This window comes from Bufo gargarizans, chromosome 2 (assembly GCF_014858855.1).
Source record: "Bufo gargarizans isolate SCDJY-AF-19 chromosome 2, ASM1485885v1, whole genome shotgun sequence".
Lineage (NCBI taxonomy): Eukaryota > Metazoa > Chordata > Amphibia > Anura > Bufonidae > Bufo > Bufo gargarizans.
The window spans coordinates 482,199,877-482,227,190 of NC_058081.1; the positions used below are offsets into that span (position 1 = coordinate 482,199,877).

At 48.6% G+C, this 27,314-nt stretch overlaps 1 protein-coding gene across 2 annotated transcripts; it reads right to left on the reverse strand.

The window, feature by feature from the left end:
- Positions 1-1,541: 1,541 nt before the first annotated feature.
- DCTN4 (dynactin subunit 4) lies at positions 1,542-27,251 on the reverse strand. 2 transcript variants are annotated; one of them, XM_044281143.1, is made up of 14 exons: positions 27,084-27,251; positions 25,035-25,105; positions 23,370-23,548; positions 19,476-19,519; positions 17,068-17,175; positions 15,402-15,422; positions 15,143-15,216; positions 13,801-13,913; positions 12,795-12,904; positions 12,631-12,704; positions 5,449-5,503; positions 4,328-4,435; positions 3,742-3,839; positions 1,542-2,173 (listed from the first exon to the last, which is right to left on the reverse strand). In XM_044281143.1, exons 1-14 carry the CDS (start codon positions 27,216-27,218, stop codon positions 1,951-1,953), a joined length of 1,413 nt encoding a protein of 470 aa, XP_044137078.1. In that variant the 5' UTR covers positions 27,219-27,251; the 3' UTR covers positions 1,542-1,950. The 2 variants fall into 2 exon arrangements, with proteins under 2 accessions (XP_044137078.1, XP_044137079.1); XM_044281144.1 differs by lacking the exon at positions 15,402-15,422.
- Positions 27,252-27,314: the final 63 nt, after the last annotated feature.

Below are 27,314 nucleotides of genomic sequence, written 5' to 3' on the forward strand. Positions count from 1 at the left end.
GGAGAGATGGATCTGCACCCGGATCTGTCTACAAATGCTGTCAGTTGTCACACTGATCGGCGGATCCGGCAGGCAGCTCAGACGACTAAACTGCCTGCCGGATCACACTAAAGCTAGTGTGAAAGTACCCCAAGATGACTATATGGCACTTACTAATATAGCCAATGTTGATATCCTCTGTCATTTACTACATTTTATCAGCCATGTTCCCCTGATGGAGGGTCATGTGACCAGACACATCACTCAGTCCCCTCCATTCTAACACTGCACCTACACTAAATTCTCAGTTTAAGTACAGATGACAGGTGAAGTGTATTTGACTGGAAGAGGCTGATAAATGAGTCTGGTCACATGACCCTCCATCAGCAGCCATTTTATGCACAGGACCTCCAGGCGGACAGCAAAAAAGACTTGGCAAAAAAAGGGGGGGAAACCCTATACAAAATGGTGCAGAACTACAACAAAGACTATATTAATAAGTGCCGTATAGTCATCTTACATACACATTGGTCAAAAGTACCCAGAAAGTTACAAAAATCCAAGAGTGAAGAGGTCATGGCAGCCAACCCTTTCCAGATAGTGAAAGCATGTACAGGGTATGCTTACCTCTGCAACTATTGTATTGCTCCCTGTGTGCAGTAGGACCCTGCAGTCATACTTCCGCCCACCGCTACCATAGAAATTTGGTAGCTCAGCAAGAAGCAGTCACATGGGACTGTGTATAACTGCTGAATACGACTACACTGCCTGTTACCATCTGCCTAGGGACCGCAGACTCAAACCAGTCAGATGTCTTTACTTACGACCCTTTGAACTGAAGCAATACAAAATAGTTACAACGGTGGATATGTCCTTTAAAGGGTTTTCTGTCCGTTCTTTAAAACATATTCTCACATATCAGAAGATGAGCTGACGGAGGATTCCTCTATTTTACATTTCACTAGTCTTTTACCATGAGCATCGTGTTACCATCACCTGGCGAATTAAAGGGCAACTATCCCAGGAACTGAACCCCTACCAATAACAAACTTTTCTGACTTCTCTCTAGGACACAAACACCTTTTCATATGATTAACAGTCCCGGGGATGTAATAAAATCGTCCCCAGGACTGTTTGGGAAGAAGGCAGCCATTTTTAGTAAATTGACAAGATTACAAAACAACAGTGACATCTGCAGGCTACAAAAAGTAATGCAACCACACTAATTAGGGAAAATAAATGGACTCTACTAAAGCAGTGATCCCTAACTGTAATGCCATGGGAAATCCCCGGAAAAATGCTTCCACTGCCCCCACTTCTACCTCCGGGAACCCCAGTAGAGATATATTGTTCTAAAAATGTAACTAATGGCTTCATCAAAAACAACTGCAGCTCAGGACCAATACTTTGTTATACTATCAGCAGAGATGTGTCACACATTTACTAGGTTTCCGGTGTTATAGGGTCTCCTACATTACGTGTCTGTATTTCATACTTAACTTGTCCTCCGGTGACAGAGAGGTTTTCAGAGTTGGGCAAAAAATAAAAATAAAGAAAATTTCTACAAATCTTGGTGGTCATCTCGTGCCAATTACTGCTAAGGCCAGTGACTGGCTGCAATGTTCATGTGGGTATATGGGCACATCACCGCTACAGCCAAGGTAACAGACGCCAATGGGGAGGACTGGAGCAGCGGCACAGGAAGAGTAGGTGAATAAAATGCTTCTTTCATTGTTTCACCACATTTCCCCGATTGGGCACATTTTTGCCCAACTCAGACAACCCCTTTAAGGGGATCACAGAGAGACAATACGTGCATTCCCACAAATAACTACCTCATAGGCACAATCTGTCCAAAAACCTCCCAGAACAAATGCATTAAGCAGCTTTTTCTCCGCACTTGGTCTCCAGGTGGAAACGACCATGCGGACTAGTAACCTGTTCCTGTGCAGGAACCAGTACAACAGTTTTTTAAGGGGCGGCAGAAACCACAGGCCCCAGGTCAAGCTCCACGTGGTGAGTCAGCCACACAGCCTCAGAGCTGGATTCATTGTCTTCTGTTGGTCGGATAGGGCTGGGCTGGTTTCTGAAGTCGTGCTTGAGTTTAAAGCTCACAATCACCTTTCCTTTCTCTTGAAGAGGAGTTACCTTTATGAACACTCCTACTTTATTAGCCTTCCTGAAGGCGACGACGCTGCGGGAGAGATTAAACTGTTAGTAGAATACTAGAGAGCATGTAGAAATACCCCTTTGAGATGACCGCCAAAAATTTTAGAGGGATGGTCCGCTCAAAGAGGTGGCCAATATATCATCAATATGGAAGAATTGAAAATCTGGTCTAGTTGGGTGGTGGTCTGTGGGAGAGGTTTCACAGCAGTTAAAAGTGAAATTCCATTTGGAAGCCGCAGGAAATGTTATATTAGGGAATTGCTCCCACTTGTAAGTGATAGCATATCTCAGACCTTTGGGAACCCCACCGATCTTGTAGATGGAGAAGTCACAGCACTGGGTTGGTGCAGTGTTCTAAGCTTCACTGTGCAGGGAGAACCTAGGACAGGTCCCTGCACTGCATCCCCTACATTCTCAGGGTTCATGGAGGTCCCAGAGGTCAGACAGCCATTGATCAGAAAGTGGTGGCAAAACCTAGCAAGAAGCCATCACTTTATAAGATGGGAATATTCCTTTACCATCTGTAAGTATTTTACTTCACAACAGCTTCTGTCGCCATCAGACTGTGATCTACAAGAGAGCAGTAGGCAGTAGACCTGATCTGCCTCGGCTGCACTAATTGATGATCCAATAATTGGGAAGTTACAGTAGTAGAAAGATTAAAGGGGTATTCTGGGCAGAGAAAACTCTTCACTGTAGAACACATATGCTACAACTAAAGCACCTACAGTGTCCCCTCACTACTGCTATGTGAAATCAGACGCTATAGGACTCCCTGCCTGGGGAGGAGGAGATAAACAGCCACTATAATGGTACAATTCAGCAGGTGATTGACGGGAAGGAAGGAACCTTTTCTTCCCGGTAATAGCCTGCTCGTAAGTGGAGGAGACCTCTGTATTTGCATGCAGTGATCGCCAATGCCATTGCTCTTCCCCATACCAGTGATGGGCAAATTGCGGCTCTCCAGCTGTAAAACTACAAATCCCATCATGCCCTGCTGTGGGCTGATAGCTGTAGGCAGACTGGGTATACTGGAAGTTGTAGTTTTACAACAGCTGGAGAGCTGCAGTTTGCCCATCCCTGCCCCATACAGACTCGTGGTTGGCTGGGAACAAAGCGCGTTTACACAGCACGATCTGCTGCCGGCAAATGGCGATTTAGGCGCTTGCTCAAATGATTAAATTACCCGATGAACAAACGTTTTGCTCATTGATAGGGTAATTGATGGCACCTTTACACCGCCAGATAATCGCCAACGAGTGTAAGGGGTCCTGTAGTGCTTCACATGTATCATACGTATTCAACAACATTTCTTTGCCTCGAATATGCCTAAGTGGTTCTAAATGAAAGACACCACAAATAGGGGTGTGCCAATCTATAAATATATACTTGCATATTTTCACCAACACAAAATACAAGAGGAATTGCTTGTCAATTATTCTCCAGAAAATCCCCAAATTAAGATTTGAAACATGGAAAATGCATCCTAACGGCCGTCAAATCACATGAAAAAAAAAACGGCTGACCTCTATTCACAAACATCAGCACACAAAAACCGAATACATCGAGGGTAAGGAAAGAAAAGGGACTTACTCTGGGTCATCCTGGAAATTCTGTGGTTCTGCCAGTTCATCATATTCTGCAGTGGCATCTTTCCCAGCAAGTACCAGCTCCTTGGTGGGTACAATCACCTGGAATAAAAGTAAATGACACTGGACTTTCATGGAAATAGAAGATCACAACAAAAGCAAAAAAACAACACCCCCTCCTCCAAGGCCACACCCCTCATTTCCCTGGTCACGCCCCTAAATGCAAACATGGTCTTGATTTTAATACCACAGAATAAGAAGGACAGATAGCAACTGATGGAGTATTAAGGGTATGGCCGTGTGGCATATTAGGTTGCAAAAAAAATCTGCTGTGGATTTTAATGCAAACTCAGAACGTGTTGCATGTGGATTTGCTGTGGATTTAACCCCGTGTATTACAAAGAGTGGAATCTGCACCATAAATTGATGTGCTGCGGATTGAAAACACCCACCACATGCCAAAGTTATGAGCGAATTCCGTAAATTTTCACAGCGCAAATTTGTATAGGTTTGGGAAGTAACGAGCAAATGAAAGAGGCTCCTGGCACACAGTGTATAACACATGATACATGAGAGGTGTCATGCTCTACCTTGGCAGTGCTGTTAATTTCATGGGGATCTCCTTCTTCGCAGGGCATGAGCGTCACATGGGTAAGGTTCTCCACAGGGTTAGTCAGTGTCAGCAATACCTGGCTCTCCTGCAACAGGATTCAATACACAATATAAAATGGAGGTGGCTGAACTGGTACCATATACACCCAACAGGGCCTTGCCTTGTTAAACAGCAGGATAAACCCTATTCGGACAGGCATGAAGCCTGGTAGGGTTGATCCTGCTAATTAAAATGGTACCCGTCAGTTACAGCATCCCAGACATTCTTTTTTGTTATAATTTTGTATGCAAATGAGGGAGTTGGGGGCAGGGCCTAGCCCCTCAGCTTTGCAGTCCTGCCCACCTTTGCATAAAGAATACAAATCTCTTTCCTCATGAACACCACAAGGTAGGTATCATTTTAGTCATGAAGATCAAACCTACAAGGCAGTATGCCCGCTTTAGTAGGGCTGTTCCTGCTGACAGATGTGCTTAAAGGGGTTTCCGGTTTTCTCGTAATGTTGACCTATGCTCAGGATAGGCCATCAATATCAGACTGGTGGGGGACCAACACCCAGCATCCCTGTCAATCAGCCACTTAAAGAGACCGCAGCACTTATGCAAGAAACGTGCTCTCTTCACTAATTACCTGTTTGCCATCGAAAAGGAAGAGGCCGTGCGGTGTAATTACAGCTGCTCTGTGCCATTGTAAAATACAATGCTCAGCTGATAGGCGGGGGTGTCAGGAGTCAGACCCCCGCCTATCTGATATTAATGACCTATCCTGAGGATAGGTCATAAATATGGGAAAACAGGAAACCCTTTTTATGGAGATGACGATTGAGAAAGCAAAGTTTAAAGTGATAAATATGATTAAAAAAAAGGAACAAAGGGATCAAAAATTCACAATTCCCTCAACAGTCTGAATTATCAGCATAAACTAATGTGAGAATGTCTGCCTAGTATTTCATAAGGAATCCCAAGCCTTGTAGTGAGGAGTCATATGTGCAGTTCTCGGCCACAAATCCTATTATGCAGCCCTATTTAAAGGCAATATATTACAGTGACAGGTCTTCACACAACACACGTCATGAAATCAGGAATAAATTGTGACTCTCACCTTCATATGGCGTAGATTAGGAATGGACATAATTCTAACTTCAGGGATATAGCTCCTGCATTAAAACACAAAAATAACCCAGTCACATAGGAAACAAGTGAATTCTTGCACTATGTTTAAAGATGGAGATGGACTGCAGCCATGCAGCTTTATTTTATATGGATTCCTCCGGAAATAATACATTCCGACTTCTTCCCTTCTATATCCTTCACATAAATCCTTGCACCAAGTAAACATAAGCACAGCTGTGAGCTGGAACAAACAGCAACACGCTCTTAATATGGAACAGCCACGAAAATCTGAAAATGTCCCGGAGCTGAAGTGTCACTTCACTGCTTGCACAACATGTCCACATCGTATTATGCTCTAGAAAAGTTGGCCTCGTCTGTGGAGCCCTAACAGGTCTAGGGAAAACGAGATTTTTGTGAACTCACCTTGTAAAATCTCTTTCTCACTTTATTCATTGGGGGACACAGGACCATGGGTATAGCTTGCTGCTGCCACTAGGAGGCGACACTAGGCTGAAAGCTGTTTGCTCCTCCCCTGCAGGCTATACCCCCTCCAGCCTGGAGAGAGCATATCAGTTTGTGCTTCAGCAGTAGGAGAAACATACCGAAACAAAACAAAAAAACAGGAAGACCACAGTCCAACCGAACAACCGAACCGGACCTCAGTCCCAACCGGCAACTCTGACCACTGGTCTCAGTAGAAACCAACAATGGGTGGGTGCTGTGTCCCCCAATGAATAAAGCGAGAAAGAGATTTTACAAGGTGAGTTCACAAAAATCTCGTTTTCTCGCTCATATCATTGGGGGACACAGGACCATGGGACGTCCTAAAGCAGTCCCCGGGGTGGGAAACCACTGACATCACATCCCACAGGTGAGACACTACACTGCGGCCTGTAAGATCCTACGGCCAAGAGCAGCATCCGCCGATGCGAACGAATGCACCTTGTAAAACTTGGTGAAGGTGTGCAACGAAGACCAAGTTGCTGCCTTACACAGTTGAGACGCCGAAGCGTGGTGAAAGTGTGCCCAAGAAGCCCCGACCGCCCTGGTCGAGTGAGCCGTGATACCAGGTGGAGGAACCCTGCCCTTGGAGCGGTAGGCCTCGTGGATGGCCAATCTAATCCACCACGCAATCGCCACCTTGGATGCCGCCAAACCTTTACGAGGACCCTCCGGAACCAGGAACAGGGAGTCCGCTCGCCTAAAGGAGGCCACCGCGGCCAGGTAGATCCGTAAGGCCCGCACCACATCCAAACGATGAAGCGCCACCTCTCTAGGATGGGAAGGCTTAGGACAAAGCGACGGGAGGACAATGTCCTCATTGACATGGAACGCCGACACCACCTTCGGCAGAAACGACGGCACCGTCCGGAGCACCACCTTATCCTGATGGAACACCAAGAAGGGCTCCTTGCACGACAGTGCCGCCAGTTCCGACACCCGACGTATGGACGTAATGGCAACTAGAAATGCGACCTTCCATGACAACAGGCGAAGGGAGACCTCTCGCAAGGGTTCAAACGGCTCGGACTGAAGTGCCACCAGCACCAAATTCAGATCCCAGGAATGCAACGGTGGCCGATATGGAACCGTGGTGTGCGCAACACCCTGCATGAAAGTCTTGACCGGGCCCAGCACCGCCAGCGTACGCTGGAAAAAAATGGAAAGGGCCGAAACCTGTCCTTTCAACGAACTCAGGGCCAGACCCAGCTCCAAACCCGCCTGAAGAAAAGCCAACACCGTAGGGAGGGAAAACCTCCTAGAGGGGAGGTCCCTGTCCTCGCAGAATTTCAGGAACGACTTCCACGTACGATAGTAGATCTTCGCGGAGGAGGGCTTCCGAGCCCGAATCATCGTGCGAACGACCGCATCCGAGAAACCCCTTTTCAGCAGGAAGGTTTCAATAGCCACGCCGTCAAACGCAGCGTATGTAAACCCTGGTGGAAGACTGGGCCCTGTGAGAGCAGGTCGGGCCTGAGTGGAAGAGGCCACGGCGCGTCCCCCAGGAGCAGAACGAGCTCCGAGTACCAAGCTCGGCGCGGCCAATCTGGGGCAATCAGGAGCGTTTGAACACCCTCCATCCTGATTCTGCGAAGAATCCGCGGTAGGAGCGGCAGCGGCGGGAACACGTACAGAAAACTGAAGTCGTCCCACGAGTGCGTCCACGTCGTAGGCCATCGGATCCCTTGCGCGAGACAGGAAGCACGGGAGTTTGTGGTTCAACCGAGATGCCATAAGGTCCACTTCCGGGCGACCCCACCGGAGACAAAGGTCCTCGAACACCTCCGGGTGGAGAGCCCACTCCCCCGAGTCCACCGTCGTACGGCTGAGGAAATCCGCCGTCCAATTGTCCACACCCGGGATGAAGATCGCCGATACCACTGGGACATGGGCTTCCGCCCACTGCAGAATCCTCGCGGCCTCGTCCATCACCGCTCCACTGCGCGTCCCCCCCTGGTGATTGATGTAGGCAACCGCTGTGGCGTTGTCCGACTGTATCCTGACCGGACGGCCCCGCAACTCGTTGGTCCAATGGCAAAGGGAGAGGTAGATGGCCCGGAGCTCCAGGATATTGATGGGCAGTTTGGACTCCGACAGAGACCAGACTCCTTGGGCTGTCCGAGTACCGAAGACCCCTCCCCAACCACGGAGGCTGGCGTCGGTCGTAATCACGGTCCATGACACCGGCAGGAACGACTTCCCTGACGACAGGTGGTCCGGAACCAACCACCAGGCGAGAGCCTCGCGAACAGGCTGAGACAGCGAGATCCTGAGGTCCAGTGAATCCCGGGACTTGTCCCAGGAGGACAGGATGAGCCGCTGAAACTCCCTGGTGTGGAACTGGGCGAACGGTACCGCCTCGAATGAGGCCACCATCATCCCCAGAACTCGCATGCAGTTGCGAATCGATACCTTGCGACGCCGGGTGAGCAGGACCACCGCATTCTGAATGCCCGATCTCTTGTCCAGAGGGAGACGCACCACGGCAGTCTCGGAATGCAGAGTCATACCCAGGAACCTGATCCGAGTGGTCGGAGACAGGCAGGACTTCCTTCGGTTGAGAATCCAACCAAAGCGAGCGAGCGTGCTCATCGTAATCCGAAGGCTGTCTGCGTATTGCGACGCTGACGGGGCTTTGACTAAGATGTCGTCCAGGTATGGGAGAAGGGTAATGCCTCTGGACCGCAGAATCCCCAGAAGGGGTGCCAGAACCTTTGTGAACACCCGCGGGGCCGTCGCCAGACCGAATGGCAGAGCGACGAACTGGAAGTGATCCGACTGGATGGCAAATCGGAGGAAACGTTGGTGCGTGGTAGCGATAGGTATGTGGAGATACGCATCTTGCACGTCCAAAGATGCCATGTGCTCCCCCTGCACCAATGAGGCCACAACGGAACGAAGAGATTCCATCCTGAACCTCTGAACCCGTAGATAGCGGTTCAGAAGTTTGAGGTCCAGCACCGGTCTCACATCGCCCTCCTTCTTGGGGACCACAAACAGGTTGGAATAAAAACCTGTGAAACGCTCTTCCGGAGGCACCGGGGAAATCACCCCCCGCAGAAGTAAGGACTGGACGGCGTTCAAGAAAGCCGCGGCCCGGACGGGATCCCTGGGAGGCTGGGAAAGGAAGAAACGGTTGGGGGGAAGGGACCTGAATTCTATTTTGTAGCCCGAAGAAACTACCTCGAGCGCCCACGCGTCCGGAATGTGGGCGTGCCAAATGTCCTGGAACAGGAGAAGACGCCCCCCCACCTGAGCGGGTGGGGACAAACCTTCATGCGGAAGGCTGCTTACTTGGCGCTGTGCGAGGTTGCTGGGCACGCGGACGCCAGGCCTGCTGGGGCTTAAAGGACGGGCCTTTCCGCCGATCCTGGTTGGGTGTTCCCGCCGCGGAGGTGGGAGCTGAACGGGTGCCCGAGAAACGGCGAAAGGACTGGAAGCGCGAAGACGCCGACCTGGACTGAAAGGGCCGCTTCGCTTTGGGTTGGGGCAGATGGGTGCTTTTCCCACCTGTAGCTTCTGAGATTATCACATCCAGTTTCGGCCCAAAAAGCCGAGCCCCAGAAAACGGAAGCTTTAAGAGAGAGCGTTTAGAGGAAGAATCAGCCTTCCAGGCCTTGAGCCATAGCTCCCGGCGGACCGAAGTGGTGAGGGCTGAGGCACGGGCAACCATCGACCCAGCATCCAGTGCCGCTTCACAGATATATTTCCCTGCATGGGAAATTTGGAGCGCAGACAACTCGAGTTCAGCAGGCGGGAGGTTGGACAAAATGTCCTGACTCAACCGGAGGGACCACTCCGAAACCGCCTTGGCTACCCAGGCGGATGCGAAAATCGGACGCAGTGCCGAACCGCTCGCCGTAAAGATTGACTTAGAGAGCGACTCAACGCGACGGTCCACCGGATCCTGGAGTGAAGAGCCATCCGCTACCGGAATGGTTGTAGATTTCGCCAGGCGAGCCACCGGCGGGTCCACCTTCGGCGAGGAGGACCATAGTTCCACGGTCTCGCGTGGAAAGGGGTAGAGAAGGTCTAGACGTTTTGGGATAACAAAACGCAAACCCGGCTGGTCCCAAGCCTTGTTAACCACAATAGAAAAATCTTCGTGTAACAGGAACGCCTTGGGGGTCTGTTTCGCACGCAGAAACGACACCCCTTGTTGGCTGGTGGAGGGAAGGTCCTCCTGAACCCGGAAGGTGTCCTTTATCGCCGAAATCAGGCTATCCACCATGGAAGCAATCTGAGAAGAGTGCTCCAGGTCCATATCCGCATCCGAATCCCCAAGCTCGCCCTTAGACAGTGCGTCGCCTAACAGGGAGGACGCCTGTGACTGGGATCCAGGAGTAGGGGGGGATGCTGAGGCGTCAGAGGAGGAACGGTTGCCTGCCCTGGGGCGCTTGCTAGGAGGTCTGCCTCTGGTTTGCGTGCAATGCGGTTGCGCGGATTGCACCGGTGGTGATTTCTCCACTAACCGACCCAGCAATGAAAGGGTGGAATGGGATATCTTAGAGAGGTCCTCCACTGCCCGTGACAGAGACCTAGCCCAGTCTGGTTCCCCCTGAACAGGACGATCTAAGGCTTCTGTGGGCTGCAGTGGTCTGGGGGGATTGCTCTGCGCAGGCTTCTGACAAGCTGAGCACAGTGATAGTGACTGGCCCCGAGGGAATTTAGCTGAACACACGGAACAGGCATAGTAAGTAGTCCTACAGGTTGTCTGAGGGGGGTCAGTGGCCGGGTCAGACATGGTGTCAAATCTCCTGCTGGACGGGGTATCTATCTCCTACCAGAACGGAGCGATAGCCACGGTCCTGTGTCCACCACGCTGCGCCGGGTGGAAGAGGAAGTTTCAGCAGGGCGGGATAATAAGCCCCGCCCCCTTAAGCCCGGGAGCGGCAGACTAATTGAGGGAATCTAGCGCCGCCCACCCCTGTGCACGTGACCGCAGCCGCGGCCAGCGTGCCTAATGTACCCGGCTAATATGTCCGCCCGCAGAGAGAGAGACAGTCCCCAACCCGGCCGTGCGGCTAACGAGGATCGCGGCGCCCCGCCGATGGATCAACTGCCCTGCGCAAATCCAAGTGCCGGCTGCGATCGCACTGAACCAGTGCTGTGTGCGATGCAGCGGCGAGGAAAGGAAGGAGACGGGGCGGGCGTCGGTCGAGTCCGAGGCAGACAAGGTGCCGGCGGACGCGGGCACGCGGTGGGGGGGGGGGGAGATTATGGACGGGCGGGCGGGAAGGGGGCCCTGGTGCCGTGGGATGTCCGGCTCATCGGACGGCCTGGGGGAAAGTGACCGCTGACTGAGAGGGGGAGACACTCACCTATCTTCATCTGTGGTCTTCACCCTCAGATGCATCACCAGCAGGACCACCCTACGACCGCTGGCACCAGGCGACAGGGGTCCGGGCAGAAGAGGGCTGAAGAGAGGGTGGTCCTGTAGCTGGGGGGAAGCAGGGGAGCGAGGCTGCCCTGGTCCGCTTTTCCTTCTTGGGGTGGCAAGGCGGTGAACAAGGTACACCGGCCAGCCTCCCGGGGATGCAGGGACGCAAGCGACTCTGGATCCCCAACCGGATTCTGGAAAAAAATGAAAAAACAAAAAATAAAAATTATAACGCCACCCTGCAAAGCAGGGAGGTCTGCCTCCTACGACACTAAGCTAAAAACTGATATGCTCTCTCCAGGCTGGAGGGGGTATAGCCTGCAGGGGAGGAGCAAACAGCTTTCAGCCTAGTGTCGCCTCCTAGTGGCAGCAGCAAGCTATACCCATGGTCCTGTGTCCCCCAATGATATGAGCGAGAAAGCTTTTTTTTCAGCCTCTCAAAATTCAGGATCCATTAGGCACACAACCATGTGCCATGGAACAAGGTGATTTATGGAATTTATGGATCCTATCCAGTAGTCCATTTTGTTCTTCTCTCCCCTGTCCTGGCTGTCTTCCTGATTCCATGGAGTGGTGTGACTAAGGGAGTCTGAATCTTGAGATCTTTATATAGAAAATAAAATAAAAAAGAGCCATCTATGGACGTTTTATGCTCTAAAACTACTTTTACACTAGCGTTAATATTTTCTGGTATTGAGATCCGTCATAGGGTCTCAATACTGGGGAAAAAAAAGGTTCCATTTTGTCCCCATTCATTGTCAATGGGGAAAAAACGTAACTGAACAGAACAGAATGCTCCAAAATGCATCCGTTCCATTCTCATTCACAGCATGCTGCGGTTTGCTTTGTGTCCTGGGATGTGGAGCAAGACGGATCAGTCATGACCCACAAGGCAAGTCAATGGGGACAGATCCATTTTCTCTGACACAATAGAAAACGGATCCGTCCTTTATTGACTTTCAATGGAGTTCATGATGGATCCGTCTTAGCAATGTTAAAGATAATAGAACCGGATCCGTTCATAATGGATGCAGATGGTTGTATTATTAGTAACGGAAGTGTTTTTGCTGAACCCTGCCGGATCCAGTAAAAACGCTAGTGTGAAAGTAGCCTAAGAAGAAGTGGGACCAGTCTGTTGAACCCTAATATGGGAGTAGAGGTGTGGACAATCTGGAAGAACTATACTGTGCAAGCAGTTTTACTTTTTTTTTTTTTTTTTAAAAGACAAGTGATTTTTTAGCTCCTGCACCAAGTTATTTCAGGTGTAAAGAGACGACACAAGAGACTCACAGAGCCACCAGCTGGATCTTAAACTTTATAGAAGTTGGGTTGAACTCAGGCTTGCTCAGGTTATGTTCACATCTCTGGAAAAAAGTGGACAAAAAATAAAAGCAATAAATAAAATAACACATAAGTGTGTAAAAGTGTAGCTATTGCAATAATATTAGACATACGCGGCATCGGAGAGAGCGCTTGATTAAGAGATGCTTGTGGCGAGGGTGAAGCTGGGAGGCACATATAGGCTGAAAGTCCGCTTGCAGCAGGCGCTGGTCCAGAGTGGTAACTATGAATGAGGAGAGGAAATATTTCAAATGTGAGAAGGGCAAAAAAATTGAAAGCCTCATGCAAACGCGACCATAGTTCTTATCCACATCAAATTCACACGCAGACCCATTCATTTTGATGGGACCACAAAGTGTGGATAGCACCAGGATGTCATCCATGTGCTACCTGCATCCGTGTGTCTGTCCCACAAATTATAGAACATGTCCTATTCTTGTCCGTTTCGCAGATAATAGCTATTTCTACTACTGGGACTGTAAAAAATGCAGCATGCACACGGCTGATATCTGTATTTTGTGGATCTGCAGACCGCAAAACACAATACACTCATGTGAGTGAGGACTAAGGCTTAGGCTACTTTCACACCTGCGTTCAGGTGTCCGCTCGTGAGCTCCGTTTGAAGGGGCTCACAAGCTGACCTGAACGCAGCCGTCTGGCCCTAATGCATTCTCAGTGGAGGCGGATCCACTGAGAATGCATCCGTCTGCCAGCGCTCAGCCTCCGCTCCGCTCAGTGAGCGGACACCTGAACGCTGCAAGCAGCGTTCGGGTGTCCGCCTGGCCGTGCAGAGGCGAGCGGATCCGTCCAGACTTATAATGGAAGTCAATGGGGACGGATCCGCTTGAAGATGACACCATATGGCTCAATCTTCAAGCGGATCCGTCCCCCATTGACTTTCAATGTAAAGTCTGAACGGATCCGCTCAGGCTACTTTCACACTTAGAAATTTTTCTAAGTTATAATGCAGACGGATCCATTCTGAACGGATGCAAACGTCTGCATTATAGGAGCGGATCCATCTGATGAAACATCAGATGGACCCGCTCCGAACGCTAGTGTGAAAGTAGCCTTAGTTTGTAAACTAGTAACATAAGAAATGCATGGTGGTCTCATTACCTTCTGTTAGATTGATAGGGCGAGTATAATAGTCCTCGGGTAAAGGTTCCACTTCCTCTAATGCCTGCGCAGGTTCAATCTTTATCTCTCTCTGATCCTCACCTTCTTTAAGTCTGGAAACAGAAGATATTCTAGGTCAGCGCTAGTCCAAGTAAGGAGGATAAAGGACAGATATGGAGTTATGGAAGCAAGTATTCCCTTCATACTGTGGTCACTACCGAGCTGCAGTCCAGAATGTGAAACATTGTACAGACTTCTACATGATCAGGTGGTTATTCTCCTACTATTGGAGCTTGCAGAAAATAAGTGACCGTTTTCTGTGCTGAACCCGAGAACAACAATCTAATCATCATAACCCCGCAGGCCTTCTACTCCGCTGAATATCTCTGTGCATGTTTCATACCCCGAGGGTTTCTCACTGGTATTTCAGCAGCTTGTACTTTTCACTCACTCTATCCTGGTGAACTTGTGCTTATACAAAGCAGCCAACATGAACGAACAGATTGGCAGTGCAAAGCACAGGGGAAAGGCAGAGCAGCAGAGAGCCACTGAGGAGCAGAGACAGACTGCCTGAGACTCTCAAAAGACAATGCAGCTAGTCGGAAGTCACGTCACCAGACAGCCTATACTTTCATGTAATCTCCTTAGCCGCGATCAGAATTGACAGTTGGTTAACCACTGGTCTCCAAAACAATCCGAAAAATGTTCCTGATAAGTTGAAGTTGCACACTTTGGATAACCTATTTCCATAAGAGCCGTTTGGGTACATGGACATTAGAGGGGATGGACGTCCTGCTTTAGACCTTCCTTTTTTTCCAGCCAACGTCAAAAGACACAATGGAGACCCACTGACACTTCCCACAGCGTCTAACCCTGGGAAACCCACTACGTTCACTGTAGCCCAAAGGCACATTTACGCTCACCAACTGAACAGGCAATTATTGGGAAGAAATAAATTCCTTCCTGGTCACTGACGAGCAGGCAGTTGAGGAAAGAGCTGCATTTAAATACAGCGATCCCCTCCACTGTATGGGGGACAATGGATGGCTAATGCCATTACTCAGGCCTATACAGTCATTGTATCTCGGTAGAAGATCGCTGTTTATACAGGACGACCTGGTGCCCAGAGACGATGATTCAGGTGTCTGCATCACCCAATGAACAGGCTCACTCAGCAGGTGATCTGCTGCTTATCAGAAATGAGCGTTCACACAAATTATCTTAATCAATGCCTAATTTTTTTTTTTTTTATTCGCTTTATTGAAAACACAAAGCAAGTATCAATGACAGGCGTAGGACAATACACAGTAGCATTAATACAATCAATGCCTAATTTACTTACGTCAGTCCGGCTAGAGGTGTAATAGGAACTCCGGGTCTTTGACGCTGAAGCCTTGTACCTCGCCCATATTTGTCCTGCAAAAATGCAATCAATTATGTTAGGGATGCAAATAACGGAAAACCGATAATACCACGTGAGAAAAGCTATGAAAAATGTAATGGTTATTACGAGCGATAACATGCAGTTTGCTTAATGCTGCTGGAATCTATGGATTGTGGGTGCAGATGAATAGTCAGAGATGGGGAGGCTGGGAACTTACCGCCACATGAATAGTGTGTTGCTGGATCATATTCCCAACATTTACCAGTAGCAAGCAATTAAAGTAAAAAACAAGAGAGCAACAAACATTAGAGAGCAAGTAATAGTCTTCTGTACACACATAAAATACCTGGTTGGCAGAGCTGCAGTGTAACAGTCCTTTCAGCCAGATAGAACAATGATCACAGCTCACCTAACCCCTTAAAGTTCATTCCATTCACACAGCCATATGAGGGACAAGACGCACTTTTTAGTGGCACCATTTAATTTACCATGTCTTGTATTAGAAAACAGGAAAAACCATTGTTTGTGGAGTAAAAAAAACACAAAAACAAACACACAACCACCAAGGTTTTACATTACTGCGTTCACTCTGCGCAAAATATCACATGATTATGGTGATACCAAACTTGAATAGTTTTTTTTTGTTTTATTATTGAAAAAAAAAATAATAATAATTTAAATTTAAAATCAACATTTTCCTTGTCCTTTTCTGACAGCCATCTTTTTTTAGATTTCGGTCTACAGAGGTGTATGAGGGCTTGTTTTTGCGGAACAGCTGTAGTACCAAATTTGTGGTACATACGACTTTTTGATCACTGTTATTCCAAATCTTTTGATCCCTTGTCCTTGTGACCCTAACAGAGATCTATTATGGTGAATGACATTTTGACACGCTCCCTGATGAGTTGTGTCTCATGCACAACGTAGCAGGAAGGAAGCATACCATGACGGGCCTGGAAACCTTCAGCAGCACCCAGGTTGTAATGGTAACCGATAGGAGCCACGCAAAATCACTGTGGGGGCTCCAACTGGACGATAGTGGGAGCCGCATCCCTCTGCCTAACCTCACAGATGCTGCGATTGGTGCTGATCACGGCATCTGAGCTGTTAAATAACGGTATTCGGCACGATCGCCATTCCCAGTCATTGCGGCCTACATAAATCATGTGATTAACATCTAATGAGTGCTTGCACGGGCCAACGATTTTATATGAATGTTTGGTCATTTTCACCACGTGAAAGGGCATGGGAACATGGCAGCTGTCTGCGCCTCTACTGAGACAAGACGTGCATTTCAAAGTACATCAGACGGCTAATGCTGCTGAGCTGTAATTACAGATAACGGCAGTTCTCAGAGGATCACGACAATCTTTTTTGTCTATGATAATTGCTGCAGTCTCTCTGGGGTCTATGGAGGAGCTCCCTGTTTTCTGAAATCCAGAGTCTCAAGCTTCATCTCAGATCTCAGTGGTTCCCTAAAGCGAGGAAAATCAATCGTCCCATTTAGTATAACAACTGCCTGAACCTGAGCCATTTACCAGGGGCCCAGCTGGTTATACCCACAGCACGATACGAGCACCGGTAACTCTGCCATCAAGTACATACAGACTAGAGCAGCTCTGTGCAACAGCCCTGAGCAAAAGACCCCCCCTATCTCCTCCAAACACACACCCCAACGAGACAATCCCTTTAACACTTAAAGCAAACACACTCCAGGACTATTTAGAAGACTACACAGGGGTACAAAGAAAACAAAAAAAGCAAACGTCAGATTGTTCAGTTTTGTCCATTTCTGCTATCTTTTAACTATGGATTTGTATCTGTGGTCGAACAAAATGGTTCAACAAGTTGCTTGCATATTAGTTCAGTCATTTAGTACTTACAGAAAAAGCTAAAGGCATGTAGTTCCTACGCCGCACCAGCTTCTTGCGGTCACGTTCAATCTTTTCTTTTTGTGCCAGTTGCTGGTAATACTCCAACAGTTTGTTAATCTTGAGAAAGAAAGCACAAAGCACATCAGCACTTTATATAGGTGGATCTCATGCAGATATTAGATCATACAAGGCCATCTGGAACCATTTAGTGAAAACTCCTGGTTGTCATGTGTTCCTGACCAGACCTATTTATTTGAGCGAGTGCCATGTAGTACCATATTTGTGTGACTGCATTTAGCTTCACCTGGATATATTAGATGATCTCCATGGATATCAGTACATCAAATTGCTGTCACTGAATAACGTCTAAGGCTACTTTCACACTCGCGTTTTGTGCGGATCCGTCTTGTATCTGCACAGACGGATCCGCACCAATAAAGCAAACGCTTGTATCCGTTAATAACGGGTCAGTTTGCATTATTCATAAAATAAAGTCGAAGTCAAAATGGATCCGTCTTGACTTACATTGAAAGTCAATGGGGGACGGATCAGTTTTCAATTGTACATAACAGAGACCAAACACAGCCAAACTGATGCATTCTGAGCAGGATCCTTATCCATTCAGAATGCATTGGGGCTGAACTGATCCGTTTTGGGCCGCTTGTGAGAGCCCTGAAAGGGATCTCACAAGCGGACCCAGAAACGCCAGTGTGAAAGTAGCCTTAGTGGTAAATGACCTTATGGTTGCAGATTTGCAGACTGTGGCCCCGATTTATCATGCCTTCACTCCAGCATTCTGTTTTTCCTTGCTGAAAGTGTTAGCAACTTTTTGAATTTTTTATACCACTCCAGTTTTAAAAACCCCCACAATCTCACTCCAGTAGGAAAAGTAGCTTTTCTAGACAAAAGTGTTAGGCCCCTTTCACACAAACGAGTTTTCCGTACGGGTGCAATGCATGACATGAACGCATAGCACCCGCACTGAATCCTGACCCATTCATTTCAATGGGTCTGTGTACATGAGCGTTTTTTTTCAGGCATCAGTTCTGCGTTGCATGAAAAACGAAGCATGTTCTAGATTCTGCATTTTTTACGCAGACCTGGCCCCATAGAAGTGAATGGGGCTTCAGTGAAAAACTCATTGTAATCCGAAAGCAAGTCTGGATGCAATGCGTTTTTCACTCATGGTTGCTAAGAGATGTTGTTTGTAAATCTTCAGTTTTTTTTATCACGTGCGTGAAAAACACATCAAAACGCATTGCACTCGTGTGGAAAAAAACTGAACGTAATCGCAGACAAAACTGACTGAACTTGCTTGTAAAATGGTGCGAGTTTCCCTGAAAGCACCCTGAACACATCCGGAGCCAATCCGTATCGTTCATGTGAAAGAGGCCTTAAAGGGCCCTTTATACTGCCCGATGATCAGGCAGATTATCGCTAATGATCGGCCATGTGAATGCTCGTTAGAGATTATCTGCTGGTGTAAAGGTGCTGCCAATTAACCAATGAACGAGCAAATGCTCTTTCATCAGGTAGTAGGATAATTCGTGCGAACACCTAAAACATAATTTGCCGGCAGCAGATTGTGATGTCTAAACATTCGGCATAGGGACAAGCAATGGCATTAGTGGTTGCTCCCCCCCTCCCCCCATACTGTGGAGGAGATATCTGCACGTAAATTCATCTTTCTCCTCCACTGACAAGTAAGGAACACAGGCTTTAAATATTCCCCTAATGATTCTCTTTTCCCACCATGACACTGGGCGTGGAGGGACAGTTGCTGAGGTAGCCGTCTGGCAACCCAGTGCGTATCATGCACGAGCCCTATTCTAATCAATGGGGCACATGCATGATACTTGCTGGGCAACTCTCTGTGTGCAGTAGCGTCTCTCCACAGCCAATGTCAAACAAGGCAGAAGAGCAATCCTGCAACTCCTTAGGCTGGCTACACACATTAGATAGCTCGTGCAAAGCCTCGATGCATCCTAGGTTCAGGCATGTTAAAACTCAATATCCCCAATTCTCCTTTCCCCTGAAATCTGCTGTCGAGGAGAGCTAGGACACCCCCATACACAGACAGTCTGTGGCCCCACTGAAATCCGTGGGTTACACCAATATTCATCTCATGCAATGTTTCCCAACCTGTGGCTCTTTAGCTGCTGAAAAACGACGATCGGAAATTGTAGTTTTGCAACAGCTGGAGAGCCACAGGCTTGAGATGACGGACCACCTTTAAGCTTTAGAAGCTAAGCTGTAATTGCTCAGTTCTCCGTAGGTTTGGCTTTTTTCAATACTTTGCAGCCCCGTACAGAGTAAAGAACACACTGTCAAATGTACTTGGCTTCCAAGGGTACTCGAGCATTTGCTCTGGGCCAGTGTGTGGCACGTTCTGTACTAGACACAGTCCCTTTACTTACCCTCTGGGTGTGTGGATTCTCAGGCTCCTGCCAACCACCGCTGGCTGCAAAATAAAAGCAAAAAGCTTTTACTAAAGGGTAAGAAAGGAAGTGATGAAGGGAAGAGAACGCCAGACAAACGTATGCTCAAGAAAGCATGTGATATTCCATTTGGAATTTGGCTTTGGTTTGGTAAAGACATCTGGTAAAGATACTCCTGGAATTCTGTTCTCGGTGTCTACTTGGCAACCTGTGTGTGGGGCGAGTTTTCCGCGCGGATGCAATGCGTGATGCAAACGCATTGCACTCGCACTGAATCCTGACACAATCATTTCAATAGGGCTGTGTACGTGAGCGTTGGTTTTCACGCATCACTTGCGCGTTGCATGAAAATCGCAGCATGTTCTATATTCTGCGTTTTTCACGCAACTCTGGCCCCATAGAAGTGAAGGGGGCTGCGTGAAAAAAGCATTACATCTGTATCGTTTGTGTGCAAGAGGCCTAACACTGGATTGAGCCACGCATCGAATGCTCCACCAATTGCGTACCGCTGTGCCTGCTTACTAAAGCTAGCTACATACAAAGCATTCAAAGTATAAGAAAGACAGAAGCGCTCCACGCTCTCAGCAATTCCCCATCCAAAATGGAAGAAATCAGCAGTAGATTAACCCCTGTGTTACCTGCCGGAATTCTACTAGACTGTTTAACACTATTGATAATAGGGGTGCAACGATTAATCGATAATAATCGATAACTGGATCCGTTGTCGACGAATCCAGTTATCAAATAATCTCCGATTCGTTGCTATGCGGGCGGTCACTGCATCTTTATTTTACCTTTTACAATGACGCTCCAGTAACAGGCAGAGCGGACGGTGGCGTAACGTCACTTACTCATGTGACACGCCTGCTCCGCCTCCTTCATTCATAAAGTGGGCGGAGCAGGTGAGTCACGTGAGTAAGTGACGTTACGCCGCCGTCCGCTCTGCCTGTTACTGGAGGGTCATTGTAAGGTAAAATAAAGATGCAGTGATTAGTCTGCTGTAAGCAGCGGGGCCGGGGCTGTTATGGGGAGGGGGATCTGTGCACTGTTATGCCTCATTCACACGTCAGTGTTCGGTCAGTGATTTCCATCAGTGATTCGTGACCCAAAACCAGGTCCGGCTCTAAACACAGAACAGGAGCAGATCTTTCCCTTATACGTTATGTCTGTTGAGGCTTCTCTTCTGGTTTTGGCTCACAAATCACTGATGGAAATCACTGACCAAACACTGAAGTGTGAACGAGGCCTTATGGGGAGGGGGATCTGTGCACTGTTATGCCCATAACAGCGCCACCCACAGATCCCCCCCCCCTCCATAACAGCGCCACCCACAGATCCCCCCCCCCCCTCCATAACAGCGCCACCCACAGATCCCCCCCCCCCTCCATAACAGCGCCACCCACAGATCCCCCCCCCCCCTCCATAACAGCGCCACCCACAGATCCCCCCCTCCATAACAGCGCCACCCACAGATCCCCCCCTCCATAACAGCGCCACCCACAGATCCCCCCCTCCATAACAGCGCCACCCACAGATCCCCCCCTCCATAACAGCGCCACCCACAGATCCCCCCCTCCATAACAGCGCCACTCACAGATCCCCCCCTCCATAACAGCGCCACCCACAGATCCCCCCCTCCATAACAGCGCCACCCACAGATCCCCCCCCTCCATAACAGCGCCACCCACAGATCCCCCCCCTCCATAACAGCGCCACCCACAGATCCCCCCCCTCCATAACAGCGCCACCCACAGATCCCCCCCTCCATAACAGCGCCACCCACAGATCCCCCCCCCATAACAGCGCCACCCACAGATCCCCCCCCCATAACAGCGCCACCCACAGATCCCCCCCCCTCCATAACAGCGCCACCCACAGATCCCCCCCCCTCCATAACAGCGCCACCCACAGATCCCCCCCCCTCCATAACAGCGCCACCCACAGATCCCCCCCCTCCATAACAGCGCCACCCACAGATCCCCCCCCTCCATAACAGCGCCACCCACAGATCCCCCCCTCCATAACAGCGCCACCCACAGATCCCCCCCTCCATAACAGCGCCACCCACAGATCCCCCCCCTCCATAACAGCGCCACCCACAGATCCCCCCCCTCCATAACAGCGCCACCCACAGATCCCCCCCCCATAACAGCGCCGCCCACAGATCCCCCCCCATAACAGCGCCGCCCACAGATCCCCCATAATAGTGTCGTCCACAATTTGTTTTAATATGGCCTTTGAACATAATTTTTCAAGTAAAATCATATAAACCTCTTTGTTTTGTAATTTTGTCGTTTTTCCCGATTAATCGTAGAAATTAATCGGCAACTAATTGATTATTCAAATAATCGTTAGCTGCAGCCCTAATTGCTAATGCTATTTGCCTCTCTGACCTTTTTACTACAAAATCACAGTGAGATAAAGTTGTCCCCGTGATTTTGTAGTAAAAAGATCACAGAGAGGCAAAGAGTAGAGATGAGCGAACCTCTGTTTTAAGTTCGGCGTCTAAAGTTCGGGTTTGGATTAGCGGAGAATCCCGATCTGGAACCGGATATGGATTCCGACTTCCGTTGTGGTCCGTGGTAGCGGAATCAATAATGGCCGATTATTGATTCCGCTACCACGGACCACAACGGAAGTCGGAATCCATATCCGGTTCCAGATCGGGATTCTCCGCTAATCCAAACCCGAACTTTAGACGCCGAACTTAAAACAGAAGTTCACTCATCTCTAGCAAAGAGCATTATCAATCATGTTACTGCTCTGTGTCTCTGCTGTCCGGAGCGGGGCCTGGCATTCTTTCAGGCAATGGATTCCACACACGGCATCCGCTCATGTGAAAGAGCCCTTAGGCTAGTAGACAAGCAAGTTTAATATGCCACACGCATAAAGTTTCTGATTTATAATGCTCTCCCTGTTAGACCTCTACCTACTCAGGCCTCTATATCAGAACAATTCAGTAGATCCAGGGTCTAGCAGGAACACACAGCATTATAATTCATTATAATGCTGTGCAATCCTGGCAGATCATGCTTACACACACACCACATTTCTTGCACTGATCTCGCTTGTCTATTACCAACAGGTACAGGACTTAAATGGGTTGTCCCATTAAGACAACATATCCCTCTATCCACAGAATAGGGTATAAATGTCTGACTGACAGTTATTTGACTGGTCATGAGAATGGGGACTCATGCTTCCCAGTTTGGAGGGGGCGGAGGTCACGCATGTGTGCTGTCACGCCATTCAGCTCTATGGCACCTGCTGGGGATATCCCAGCGCTTGTGCTCGGCCATCTCCATGCATGTCTGCTGCTTCATTCAAAAGGGGGGCATGGACCCTCCATTTTCATAAATGACGGGGACACCTTGTCTTAATGGGAATCCCCTTTTAAAGATGCAGGGTGCACTTACACAACCTGCTGACTTCAATGGGTCCATGGCCCACATGTTGCAGTTAAAGGGAATTTTTATCTTCATACTCACTTGGGTTCCGACTCTGTTCTCCAACAAACCAGCAGCAATATACATTGAGAGGACTCCTAAGATCATGCCCATAATACTGATGACTCAAGGAGGAGTCCTCCTCTTGCATTGTACTGCAGTATGAATACAAGAGAGTATAAAGATAAAAATGACATAACCGGACTGGGCGTCACTTACACTATACACCCCTGGCTCTAGCTTGGGGGTGTTTCCCTTTAAGTATAGGACATGTCCCGTCTTTTGTGGTGCGGCCGCACAGATGCAATACCAGGCACAGCAGCATGTCAGGGGTACTGTGATAAAGGGACACCGGGCTCTAGGCACAAGAGTACGGTAATAACAGCCCACCTTTAATAGGACACGATAACATATTTACCACACTCACCCACTGACTTGTCTGCCATCCCAACATCTCTGGAGGTCCAGCGGCAGAAGCCACAAGCGAGATAATAGGCTTTCTTCATGGTTGTTTTGGCCGGGTCATCAGGAAGTGGAGCTGGGATGCTTGTCGCCCGGGTGGAGAGAGTGTGCATACAGCACGGGCAGTCAAAGCAGTTGGCACATCTGCACAGAGAGAGAACATCGGCGCTCAGTCTAGTACTGCTACCAGGAAGTTTCAGGGACTGTTTTTAAAACCTTGTAAGAACTGCATGACGTTCAAGTGTTTCATGCTTTTTTTTTTCAGGCTTCTTTCAATTCCTATAAAGAAGCTAATGGGAAAAACACCAAAAAGCACGATACCCCTAAAATTGTGTGCAGCCTAAGGAGACCAACTCATCAAGGTAACACCCCAGTATTGAAATGGGCTCCTGGAACCGCCGTGATCTACAGAAGATTCCTGCAGCACCACAAATGATGTCCATTTGGGCAAAGTGTTCGGATTAATTGAAACTTTCAAAAATATTCTTGTTTTCAAATAGTCACTATTTTCAAGATCTCTGGATGCTGTCAGTGAACATTTCAGTAATTAAAGGAGTTTTCCAGGACTTTGATGACCTACCCTAGGACAGACTGATTGGTGGAGGTCAGACATTGGCACTGGAAACTACACAGCGGGCAGAGAAGAAAGCAGAAGGTTCTGCCCACGATGTATGGCCTTGTCAGGGTTCTGGAGCTCAGCTCTCATTAGCTACTGTACACCATCCTTGGAAACTAAACCATGGACGGAGCTTTCTGTCCTACTGTATAGTTTATGGCATTAGTGGCTGCCCGGAAACAGCTGCCTGGTATCGGACCCCCAGTGCTCTGATATTGATGACCTACCCCGAGGACAGGCCATTAATATCGGGGAAAAAAAGCTTTTGAGGGGGAATAATTGTCCGATTAGCAGGGGTCCAACCACTGGGGCCCCTGCCAATTACAAGAATGAATGTCCATGCTGCCCCATTTGAATGAAGCAGTGGGTCACTCATGCAGGTCGAAACTTCATACAGCTCTATGGAATTTGCCAAGTGTTTGTACTCCGCCAGTCTCCTAGAGGACATCGCAGGGGGTCCTGGCAGTCAGACCCACAACGATCAGAAAAAGATGGCATATCCTAGCAATATCACATCACTTTCTATGTTAGGAATAACCCTTTAGTGTCTTCTGTGCCAGGCTATGATCACTTTAACTTGTAGGCCTATGGCCCCAAAGGAGGATTTGATGACATTTCCTCCTTCAGTAGTGTTATCATGAGGACCTGGTGTGGATCACATAACTCAAAGCACGATATGTGTGTATTTGGATCCAGACAAGGTCTCCATGAGAGCACAGCACCTGACTGAAAAAGGAAGGGGACATATCATCAGAAAGTCTCAGTAGTGCAGCCTAAGGTTTTAGGCCTGTGGACTCATGTGATCATACCTCTACATGAAAGTAAATATATTAACATCAACTAAACTGCCACGAATAACTAGGATGAAATACACAATGCTACCTAGAAGCCTTCAGTCACATAAAGCCTAGGTGTGTGGACTACGCCCTACCCCAATTATACCAAGACATTACATAATGGAGATGCGAAGAAGGAAAGTCACGGGAACAAAGAAGGTAAAATGGAATATCAAACCTGTTCTTCTTCAGCTTGGCCTCGGCCGATGGCATGTTCTCTAAGCAGCTGGGACAATAGTGAGAGTCGACCTGAAGGACAGAATGAGAAAAAGATGAACGCTCTATTACAGTGAAACGTGTCAGCAAGGAAGCGCCCCTCAGACATGGCCGATTTACCCTTACCAGTGCCCGCTAATCACCTCTTATGTCCCTCAATTTGGAGCAGGTGAGGTTTAACAAAAGCAGGTGCGGATTTGTCAAGAGGTGCCACCTTACAGGCTGTCCTGGCTAGTCAAGTGAGAAGAACATGCCAATTTCTATTTTCTATACAGTTTTTTTAAGCTGGACACGCATGGACGCCAGACATATCATCCATCCGTCAGTCTTATTATGGGATCACCTGACCCAAACTCATAGCATCATAATGATTTATGAAGCCGCGAGTTCCTGCCTGTCCGCAGGTCTGCTGTACTATACTCACATAATGCCGTACAGTAGCAGGAACTCACAGCGTTATAAATCCGGATGATTCTGCGAGTTCCTGCCTGTCCGCGGGTCTGCTGTAGTAGTACTATACTCACATAATGCCGTACAGTAGCAGGACCTCACGGCGTTATAAATCCGGATGATGCTGCGAGTTCCTGCCTGTCCGCAGGTCTGCTGTACTATACTCACATAATGCCGTACAGCAGCAGTAACTCACAGCGTTATAAATCATGATGATGATGTGAGTTCAGAGTAAGTAGTGTTCAGTCAAGGAAATGTAACCGCCACATGCAGCATAGACTGGACACATTTATGTGAAATTGCAGCTTTAAGGGGGTCACTAGGACTTTTAGATGACCCATCATCAAGATAGATCCCCTATGATCTTATATTGACCTAACACCTAGTGCTTTTTTTTGGCAGTCGTTGGCGCTGGACGCTATACAGTGGATGGAGCCAGAAGCCCAAGGTTCTGTCCGATGTGTATTGGCTGTGTCGAGGTACTGCAACTCAGCGGTATACCAGTACCGCAGACTACACAGTAGACGCAGCTTCCAGTCCACTGTATAGTTTCTGGTGCCAGCGGATGCCTAAAACACCTCCTGACATGTCTGTTTTATTACCGTAAATACTTGTGTTTCCCACAAAATAACTATAACAACTTTTCTTAAAAACTCTGCAGTGTTGCTCCTCTATTATTCCTCTTGGAAATATATGAATGAATAAAAGGGTGTTTTCACTCATCAATGGGTGTGTCCTTTCCCTCTCAGGAACACTCCAATTAGTATTGATAGTGTCAGACACAGCCTGTCAGTGGTCGACTCTTGTACCTTCCCGGGAGGGATAATGGAGGGACCGGATGAGAGAATGCTGAGAAAAGACGCGGTTCATGGGAATACCAGTATTTGCTAGAACAGGGACGTCAGAGCCTAACCAAGCTGCCCATAAATATTAATGGCGGTTATATACTGGCTGGCAAGATCCAGCGACAATCTTATGGGGGAGACAGGTGGCGGGATGTCGGCACCTCAGGCCAAGGGGGCATACTTATGGGGAAGTCAGGTTACTGTACAGCCCCAAAATGAAAATCAGAAAAGCAAGCTCTATTCAAACTGGGAGACAGCAGGGAATTATGGGAGATTTCAGCTCCAAAGCCTGTCTGACCGGGTTATGACAAAATGTGACTGTCCGCCTGAGCTTATCAAACTGATGACACAGGATGCCAAAAACGGCAGCTATACGGACCATGTCAGGGGAGAAAGGGGTCTCCTCTAACAGCCAGGAAGCTGTTACTACACTAGGCCCGAGACCACGGCCTTTCCTAGAAACGAAGCCCGGGACCGCTGCTGCATCATCCCAGCCTGTGTGACAGCAAATGACAGGCAGCCAGCCAATCGGCACTCAGGACTTTCCGACAAACAACCAATCACAGCGCGAACCAGGCCCCAATTAAGGGGGGACTATCTGACTGACAGCCGATATCACCCAATCAGAAACAAGGCTGGGCGGTTTCCTGCTAATCTATTGGACGGTATCAGTATAACGATACCGGTATAAAGAAGGCTGCTGAAGGGCGATTTACCTCGTGAGAGACGCATTCTAGGGAGCGCAGCTCGCTGCAGTACCGGCAGAAGTACAGCTGGGATAAAGGAGCTCGGATTTCCTTTTCGCCGTGAACCAAGTACAAGACTCTCTCCAGCTGCAGTAGAGACGCCATTTTGCGAAGTACCCCTCCCTCGAGGTCACGTGACTAGGGCGGCTCTAGCGCCTTGAACTCTGGTTACGCAATACCTCTAGATCACGTGACATCAGT

Bases quoted from the DNA above. Each gene is read 5' to 3' on its own strand.
- DCTN4 (XM_044281143.1), bottom strand. From the start codon at position 27,218: ATGGCGTCTCTACTGCAGCTGGAGAGAGTCTTGTACTTGGTTCACGGC. The intron at 23,549-25,034 runs GTTTGATATTCC...CTCTCTGTGCAG, and splicing joins GCCAAGCTGAAGAAGAACAG to ATGTGCCAACTGCTTTGACT. The intron at 4,436-5,448 runs GTGAGAGTCACA...ATCCTGTTGCAG, and splicing joins CTAATCTACGCCATATGAAG to GAGAGCCAGGTATTGCTGAC.